This window comes from Condylostylus longicornis, unplaced genomic scaffold (assembly GCF_029603195.1).
Source record: "Condylostylus longicornis isolate FDR11 unplaced genomic scaffold, ASM2960319v2 ptg000038l, whole genome shotgun sequence".
Taxonomy (NCBI): domain Eukaryota; kingdom Metazoa; phylum Arthropoda; class Insecta; order Diptera; family Dolichopodidae; genus Condylostylus; species Condylostylus longicornis.
Window position 1 is genome coordinate 9,954,087 of NW_026578007.1, and position 10,538 is coordinate 9,964,624.

Here is a 10,538-nt window from a genome sequence, read left to right on the forward strand (position 1 = left end):
TTTTAGAATTGCAGTACGACCGCGAGGCTTAAGGGTAGTCACTGGTAAATTTTTAGACCGGACTTAGGTCTGGATTCGTCAAAATTTTGACATTTTTTGTGTTTACACAAAAGAAATATGCTTGAGTTCAAATTCAATTTTTACCATTTTTATAAGAAAATTTTTTTTTTTGTTTGCATGAAATAATAAATTTTAAAATATAATAAAGTTTCATGTAAATACACAGAATTTTCAACAAGTTCCGAGCTATTGGAGCTTAAAATCAACTTGTTTAATTTTTGAAACTTTAAGTATGCAAAGTATAAGCATGTTTAAATATGTTTTGGGGAGCCTAAAACAACGGCTTTCTAATTGATATTCCTCTTCATGGTGATATTTTCAAATTTCGAAGTTGCGTGTGTTTAGAGTTTGAAAAATTTGAATTTTTAATTTTTAAAAAATTTTTTGTTAGTTTTTCAATTAATCGACGTAATTTTGCAATTTTCTCTAGTTTCTAAACTAAACTTTAATATGATAAACTTCAAGCTGTTATGATTCGGGTGTTATTCAGAAAATTAACATATTTAATATTTTTTTATAAATATATTTATTTACGTACTATGTACGTTTGGATTGCAGATTGAATCGAATTTTTAATATAATGAATTGCTACATTAAGCAATAAAATTTTTATTTGAGCAATCAAATCCAATATCAATTTTACGCTAATAAAGGTAAGTTAAAAATACAAGAGATTATAATAATTAAAAGTTTCGGATAAACAATTTAAAAAAGTACAATAGGAATTTTTTGGATACATAATTTTAATCATTAAAAAAGAAATTTTCTCATAATAAATATTTAATACAATTTTATACAAAGCAAAAAATTTCTATTTTTTACATCTTTCTGGTAGTTCTTCAGTTGTTGGATAATTTTCATTCATATATTGGTTTACTGTATAAATTTTAATATGTTCTGTTGATACTTTATAATCATTTCTATATTCTAAATAAATCATTTTAATTGGATCAGTTTGTATAAAACCATTATCTGATAATGTATAACTTGTAATATTATCATGTACAATTTCTATGTAAACGAATAATGCTGGATAACTAACTTTAACACCAATACTAATACTTGAAATTGGAGCCTGATATTTGCTTGTATAAATTTCCACCTGTTTTTTTTTTTTTTTGGTTAAAAGAAAAATTAAATAATTTATTAACTAAGTATTATTCTACAATTATAAATTTTACCTCTATATTTGGATCTCTTAATCCGACTGCTTTTTTAATAGGTTGAGGAAAATGATATGTTTTAGCAATAGTATCACCTCTACCATCCTTAAGAAGAATCTCATAAAAATATGTTTTTGGATCTATATTTGGTTCAAGTTGGAATGTATCAGCTGACAATACACTATTTGGTTTCTAAAATATAATTAATCAATTTTAAAATATTTTTTTGTGTTACATGTATTAAGGAAGAGTAATTACAATAGAAATAGTTTTGGCTGCATATATTTTTGCTGGAGCTAATGTATTATATAAGAAAGTATTCCGAATAATATTAAAGGTTAATGGTGACTTTTCGATGGTATCTCTTATAACTGTTATTTCAACATCATTTGTACTTTTATTTGAATGTGCTATTATTGATATTGGTTTCATAAATTCTTTAGCCCAATAATGAAGAATCTAAAAAACATTAATATTAATTTTTTTTATTAAAATTTATATAACAAAAAATTTAAATTATTGAATTGTAAAACTTAGTTAGTATATTTTATTTTTTTTACCTTATAATTTCCATTAAAATCAATACTAGACCATGATGGTGCTATCCAAACATCATTTAATTGCCAATATAATGCACCCATTGTATTATGTTTACTATTACGATTTTTACGAAGAATTTCAGTTTCTAATTTTGTAGCTAAAGCTTGTGTAAGCTGACTAAAGTATATAATATTTTCAGCATAATCTGGTTGATCTGATGTTATTAATGGTAATTGTCGGAATATTAAACATGATCTTATTTCATTACCAAATGGTAAATGTTGACGATGTTCTAATAAATCATTGAAATTATCATGATTATACATAATTTTATCCCATGCAGATTTTTGTGGTAATGATTGAAAACCATATTCTGATGAAAATCTTGGTATTGGATATACGTCTGGATCAGACCAATCACGAAAATATTCATAGAAATGTACTAAAAAAAAAACAATAATTACAAAAAATTATTTTAAAAATTTTATAACAATTGTGATAAATTATTTTTATTAAAATTTTTTTAGAAAATTTTAAGGTTACATCAGAATCATATTTTTTTCTAAATAATAATGGAGATCGAATATTATTGTAAAAGAGCGAGAGTAATAAAGTTTTCTAATAAAATCTTAAAAAATTGGTGATGCTATGGATTTCTTTGAGTAACAATTGAAATAAATAAATTCTAAAATGAATGAAAATTAATTCGAGAAAAATTTTGGACCCAAATGATTTTCAAAAACAAAATTGAAATAAAACTGAATATTTTTAATAACATATAACTTACTGTCACCATAATTTGGATCTTGTGGCTGTGGTGATATAAAATCATCTTCAATAGTTTTATCACCATTTGATGGTGATGATGTTAATGGATCTGGTCTTGATGGATGATTATAAAATTTTCTTAACTCATCGTTGATTGTTGCATTATACAAAAGCCGATATTCTTTTTCAAAACGTTTCTGTTCAGGTTTTGTATTGTACCTTTAAATTTTATAATATAAATTATGTCGAATAAATTTTATTTTAATATTTCAAAATAAATTTAACAGTTTAAATTGTAAATCTTAAAATTAAATTTCTTACCAATTTTGTACTAATGCAGCTTCATTTTCATTATTACCAGCAATTATTGCTATACTTGCATGATGACCGATACGTTTAATATTTTGTACAGTTTCTGTTCTTATCGATCTACAAAGTAGAAGTGTATGTTAATTTAACTACTAACAACAATATCACAAAAAAAAATTTACTCCAAAAAATTTTCTTCAACTGGATACATTGCACAACCAAACATCATATCTTGCCATATTAATATACCAAAATTATCTGCCATATCATATAAGAAATCAGATTCATATACACCACCACCCCAAACACGAATCATATTCATATTTGCCGCTTTTACGGATGCCATTAAATGTCGAACTTTATAGAATTTATAAATTAGAAAAATTCGTTTGGTATTTTTCAAAATATTTCAATTTTTTCTTAAGAAAAAGATTTTAAATATTTACTTCGGCTTTGATCGTGTCCAAGTTCTGGTAAAATATGTGATGGAATATAATTAGTACCCTTCATGAAAACTGGTTCATTATTTACTTTAAAGTAAAAGCTTAAACCATCATCTGCAACAAGAATAAAAAAAAATAATAATTAAAATTTAGTAATTATATGTTGTTTCCAGTTTCTAGTTCTTGTAACTAAATTAAGCAGTACATAGCTTCTTTTCGAAATTGGGTATTTGTTCCATTAAAGTAAAATGGAGTTGAGGTATTGTATTTTCGTAGTACAGCGGCAGAGCTACATTCAATTTTTACATTTCATGTCTTATACACCGTGATATATGAATAGGTGGCCCATATCAAAAATAAAAAACAGTCTTGTATTTGATCAGAAGGTTTTAAATCGTTTAATGAATTTAGATTTTAAAAAACTTTATGAACCACATAGTTCCTTGTTCTATTAAAAACTGTTAGGCAACACAATATTAATCGATTTTTGCAGCCAGTATTGTCGGTCAAGAGAAACTCATTAACGATTTGCAGAATCATTTTGAAGTTGGTTGTGATATTAAAGGCTAATTGTAATATTACGATTATAAGATTTTAGTTTTTTTTTTTTTATATAATCTTCAATTTGATAGCAAATTTCAAAGTAGGTTAGCAATTTCAATTCTTAGTTAGAACCACTCTAAAATAACAGAAGTACTTAATTTTGTAAAAGACGCTGCATAGATAACAATTAAAGTTGGAATGATTAATGATTTGATATGCATAATGCATATGATTTTTACCTAATTTTTCTTGAACTAATTCAATTGTTCTTAATCCAATTCTAATAGATTTCTGTGATAATGTTAAATGTCTTGGATCACTTCCATGTGGTGTAGTCCAACCATTAAATGTAAAATGTAAATGATAAAGTTTTTGAATTCCCAAGCCATTTGGCCACCATAAATCAGGATTTCTATTCTAAAAATAAATAAAATATACATAAAAAATGATTAATTGATTTACAAAAAATATAAATTTAAATGTAAATTATGAATTTTCTTAAATAATATTATTTAAAAATCTATTCTCTTTACATCAACTGTAACATTAAATCTGATGATTGAATTTTCAATTGGTTTTGATTCAAAAATAACTTTTTTAGGCTCATTTAATAATTCTCTGCAAAGAAAAAGCAAAATATAAAAATAAAATTTCAATTATAAATTTAAACTTTGCTAACACTGCATAGAATGTTAATTGTCCATAATATGGTTCTTCTAAACTTGTATCCAAATAAACAGAACAGGCAAGACTCCATTTACCATTATTTAGTAATGTTGTTTTGACATCAACATCCCGTATTATAGCAATATCATAATATTCAACAGTTACACGTTTCCTAAAGAAAAAGTTTTAAATAATTTTAATATTTACAATAATTTTTTTTATTCAATTTTATTTAGAGCTACCATATTCCCATTGACGGAGCAGCTAAACCCCAATCCCATCCGAAACTAGCTTGCATTTTACGTAACATATTCATATGACATTCACCATTATATATACTAGGTGGACATTCAGGTGGTGTATATGGAAATTTTTTTGCTCTCTCTTGTGCTTCAAAAATTGGTGATCTTATTTTTACTTGAAGAGTATTAAGTCCCTATATATATTTGTGATAAAATAAAAAGTTCAACAATTTAGTAGGGTTTTTTAATTAATTAATCTTTATTGAAAATATTTTACCGGTCTAATGATATTATTACGTCGAACTTCAAATTTATAACGTACAAACATATTATCGGTGGTACCAATCTCTTTATCATTTAATATTATTTTTGAAAATGTATCAATGCCATAAAATACTAAATTAATAAATTTAGTACTTTGTATTAAACTTTCACTAACAGTAAATGTTGTTGAATATGTCCAATTGTCATTTGCTAACCATCGCCATTTTATATCATTTTTTGAATATAAAATTTCATCTTCTGATAATCCTTTACTTAATGAATATGCACTAAATATTCCAGATGGTATACTTAATCCTTCAATTTTTATGCCTATTAAAAGAAAAAAAAAAAATTGATGAATATTAATTATAAAATTTTTATTGGTATAAGTTTTTACTCTTTCAGAAACTGTTGTCGTAAATCATAATAAAAACAAACCAGATTGATATACTCAGACAATTCTAGAGGGTTTTCGATAATTCAATTCTAATTAAGGTCATAATATAAAGCACGTTTTCACTAAATCAAAACTGCATAAACTTCAATAGTGTTTTCGAAAACAGCAATTGTAGTGCAAAAGAAAATGTGTTCGGAAATGGCAAAGAAATTTTTAGTTTTTTTTTATAACTACTGCCAAAATATTGTAAATTAGCAAAAGGCATTGTAGAAAAATGATGGATATTGAAGAATTGCTCGAGTATATTACAAATCTGCGAAAGTAAAATGTGTATTCAGTTTCTGCGTGCAGGAAACACGCAGAATGTGTGAAAAGACTTCTGGGATTAAATTTAGAACTTTAAACACATCTCCGAATTTTCGAAAATTCCCGTATTACTATAATTTAGAATTGATAATTTCGATTTCAAGTTAATTGTAATTGTTGTCAATAAAAAAAATATAATTATCGTATCCCTAGATTTTGGTCCGAATTGGGCAGTTTTGCTGTCAAGAAATAAGAATAGTTTAGAAATATATATTTTTAAGATATAATGTAATTTCTTAAAAAAAAATACAATAATTTCTAAATTATAAGAGAAGCTGAAAATATTCAGAAAGTTTTGAAAAATTCAAGCTTATTCGAATAATAAAAGCCTATTGATTAAATAATAATAAAAGCCTATTAATTAAATAAACTGTTATATTGCCATAAATTTAATTTAAATTCGATGGATTATAATAAGAGCATATATAAAAGAAAGTTATTCTTAAAAAACATTATAATCAATCACTATGTGATTTTAAGTGTGTTATATTGATTTCTTTGTGAAAAAATCAAACAATTTTCAATAGCAAGGTTTCAAAGTCTTAGTCTAAAGTAAGATTGTATATTACTCGATAAGATATTTTAAAATAGTAAAGAAGAAGATACTTAATAATAATAACAATAGTTGAGCCTTCCCTGTAATCATTTAATGGATTAAATATTAAGGCTATTCCCAAATTTTTATTTATAATTTAAAATAGAAAAATTTTGTATTGAAGAATTTATTTAAAGGTCATTTTAAAATTTCTGTATTTATGACGTAAAAAATTATTTCTGTTTTCTTGTTGTAGAGATTTTATTCTTTTATTTAATATTCACTTTTCACATTTTATATATTTTTAATTCGAATTCATTGATAAGATATTTAATCTATAAATAACTTAAATTAGTTTTTAAATTAAACATAAAAATATCCCTGACATCCAAAATGCAGCATTAAGTTACTACTATAATGTATCTGTCATCTATAGAAGAAGAAATATTTATACAATGTAACAAAATTAAAATTGCTAAAAATGGATTTCAACTACGAAAGCGATCTGCGTAGTGAAAAAATTCAGATTAAAATGCAGTCGTATTTTACTGAAGTTTTATGAAGTTTTACTATACGATGTTAAAACTACAGCTGAAGTCTAGTAAAACTTTTTTCACTAAATTTTAGATATCACTGTATAAATAACTATTCAATTTCAGTATTATAATATTTTTGATAATTATTGTTACATACGAATAAGACTAATATAATTTAACAGTGCTACATACAATAAAATTTCATGGTAAAAGTCACTTGATGTCATACATTTCAAACTAATAATTTCTCTTCAATATTTAGAGCATAATTGTGTTCACATTTTTAAAAAAACGGAAAACGGATTTTACAATACAGAATAATTCTGCTCACTCGAAAATTACGTTACACGAATATATGGCTAGCGAGTTATTTTACTTGCTTTTTTCATTTAGCGAGTAAAATAACGAAATACACTTAACCAGGGTGATTTTCTTTTACATGTGTACCATAATCGAGAAAAATTTTACTACGCATTATAGAATTTAATCAAAATAATTTTTGATTTCAATATTTTAATAATAGACAAAGTTTGAAAAATAATATATTTATGGAAACACACAATTGTCTAATACGAGTATTATGTAAATCCTAAAATTTTATAATATTTAATTTCTATAATTCGTTCATAAGGATATGAATATTCTTTATTTAATACATACTTAAATCAATACAGTAACCGAAGAATACTACATGTTTTTAGAACACTTATTTTAATATTGTAGCACTGGTCACTTCAATATTGATTTAATGTTTATCTAGAGTACTATTACAGTTGTTATCTTCGATTCATTATTATTTTAACAAAATAAACTACGACATTAACAGATATTAATGAAGGTACTCGTACTAATAGAATGTTCCATTTTGATTATACAAATTATTTTGGTACCAACTCTATCTGATTAGAAAATTCAATTAATTTGAGACAAAATTGAAATTTTTAAATTATTATTAATGTTATTGAATTGGTTATCACAATTAGATCAAATAATATTTTATGAAAGTTAAGAAATACTCGTAACTTTAATACAGCGTGGAGTGTAGATAAAAAAATCTTTACACAATTATACGTCTATGAGCTATTTAATCTGCATGCCGAGGTTTTTGGTCAGCTTTCCATAAATTACAGGCACGTTGAAATTATAAATTTCTTAAATTTTAAGTAACTTACTTCCATTTTCATTCTCTAATGTCCAATTTGTTTCTAATTCACCTTCATGAACCGGCTTACTAATCACAGTTTTTATCAATAATAAAATGAAAAAGTAAAAATATTTTATTTTCATTTTATTTTTTTATTATTTTTTTTTTGTTTAACTTATGCGTTTCGCGATCAATTCTAAAGCATTTCTAAAGTGAATTTGACTCAATGAAATTTAAGACTCCACTGAAATTGTTGTCAGTGTATTTTTTGTTTTGCTTTTTTTTTCAAGTTAAACTCTTTTTATTTTATTATCGCAATTTGTCATATTCTTACATACATACATACATACATACATTGATAGTACGTACGTATTATTGTTTCTGTAATAAATTTTTATCAATTGATTTTTTTTTATCAGGTTCTCAAGAACCAAAACAAAGAAAAATAAAAAAACAAAAAAACGAAAACAAAACTTTATAGAATGTTTTTGTTATTGCTACAAAAAAAAAATTTTTTTGATACAATAACAGCTGTTTAGCTCTGTAATCAAACTTGTACTTATTGAAAACAAAAAATGTTGGTACCTACTCAGATCAAAACTATGGTTTTTAATATAGCACATTTCCTTTTAACAATTAAAGCCATTAAGTTTAAAACTTATGTACTAAATAACGTCCACTTTCTATTGAAATACCTAAATATCTATATGTTTAATATTTTAAATATGTTTTATTTAGAAAACATTTCAGAGTGATAATTTTCACAAATACTCAAACTAGCATTAAGATTGAAGTGAATCGCCAATTAGCTTATGTAACGAAAATAAGAATATAAGTTCGGTGGAACGAGGCGAGCTGTAAGGAACAATAATTTGAGATGAAGATCAGTTGGAAAAAAAATCGTTTTATCGGAAAATAGAATAATTATGGATTTTTATTATATAAACATTAAAAAATCTGGGGTTGTTTAAATTTTATAAAAAATTAGAATTAAAATCAGTTTAAGAATATCGGTTAATTCAATGGATCAATAAAATTCAACAACATGATAATTTGTTTATAATTTTTTATGGTTTTTTGTGATAAACGGAGTAAGTATTTATCTTTCTGTATTTATAATTTAAAATATGCCTTTGGTTCGGACAAAGTAACTCTTATCAAACAGTTGCATTTACACGAATTTTAAGAGCAATTTTAACCTCAAAGAATGAGGTGAGTATATAATTAAAAAATTTTCATTACGAAAATATATTATATAAATATATTGTGTACATAATAAATAAATTATAAATAAATTTGTGTACATAATTTAATTTTTCCATATTGAATTTTGTTGAAGTTTTGAAAATGGAAGGACAGATTGAGTGAAATTATAAAGCGCATTTTTCCCAAAAATTTTTTTCCAAATTGTCTAAAAAGAATTTTACTTCAAGCCAAGTATGTTGTGATAACAGCCGTTTTGTATGTTTTATATTTTCAGAAGTGTCAGTATAAGATCAAAAAAGAGAACATTTCCTAATTCCAAAATTTCTTGTCTTTAAGTTCTTAATTGGATCTACAAAAATTTATGAGCTGCCGTTAATAAATTAGTTATTAACGTATATAAGCCGTATTCCACCATAATACTCGGTGTTAGTCATTTTTTACCGTATAATACTCAACGTTTTTTCCGAAGTTAAACGGTAAAATTGACCATAAGGAAATACATTTAATAATCATAAAAATTTGAAATTCCTTCAATTAAATGCATACTTCATGCGAAAAGTCAAATTACTGCTGAACGGAAAATTTTTATTGTATGGCTCTGATATTAAATGCTAGTGGACAGACTGTCTGATATTATTAATTTCTTGATGCAAAAATGGGATTTTTTTTTAATTTTTATTCTTCAAACGTTCTACAAACATAGGTATAGAAATTTATAAATTAATTTTCCCATAAAAAAGTGAAATGACGTTGAAAAGAATTGCATTACAAATTAGTGTGATATTTACGATATACGTGTATGTTAATGTTCATAATACTTATGTATATTATAAATTTTATATGTACTTGATATAAAATATTTTATGAACATAATATTATTCAAGAAAGAGAAATGAGAAATTTTTTATTTACAAAGTAGAATTACTGTTATTTATAAAAATAGAGTTGCTGTTTTTAAATTTTAAATTTTGGACTGTTTCATTACTGGACAAATAACAAAGCGGAAAAATCTGTAAATTCAGTTTAGATAGCTTTAATCAGCCCGATATTAATGTTAATTTTTTATCACTGATATAATAACTGGGGCGATTTTCGAACCAAAACTTTAACCACTTTAATTGAAATGAAAATATTTTCACTGTAGGTAAAGAATTTGAATAGTACTGAGTATTGAGTATTTCTGATCATCTTATATTTGTTGACTTCTAGAATTTCATATTATATTAAAAAATGAACTGTAGATCCAAATTCTAAATTTTCTCCATCAAATCATCAAGTACAGTAAATTTACTACAATTATTTCAATTACACTTCAAAACGGTAAGAATAACTTGTTAAATAACAAGAGAATTTAAA

At 24.4% G+C, this 10,538-nt stretch overlaps 1 protein-coding gene across 1 annotated transcript; it reads right to left on the reverse strand.

Moving 5' to 3' along the window:
* Positions 1–794: 794 nt before the first annotated feature.
* LOC129609043 (beta-mannosidase) lies at positions 795–8,208 on the reverse strand. The gene is made up of 14 exons (XM_055520896.1): positions 8,005–8,208; positions 5,012–5,328; positions 4,735–4,928; positions 4,506–4,664; positions 4,360–4,444; positions 4,066–4,243; positions 3,287–3,397; positions 3,023–3,197; positions 2,853–2,960; positions 2,551–2,750; positions 1,784–2,205; positions 1,482–1,682; positions 1,242–1,415; positions 795–1,162 (listed from the first exon to the last, which is right to left on the reverse strand). The coding sequence occupies exons 1-14, from the start codon at positions 8,117–8,119 to the stop codon at positions 872–874; spliced, it is 2,730 nt and encodes a 909-aa protein (XP_055376871.1). The 5' UTR covers positions 8,120–8,208; the 3' UTR covers positions 795–871.
* Between the last annotated feature and the right edge of the window lie 2,330 nt (positions 8,209–10,538).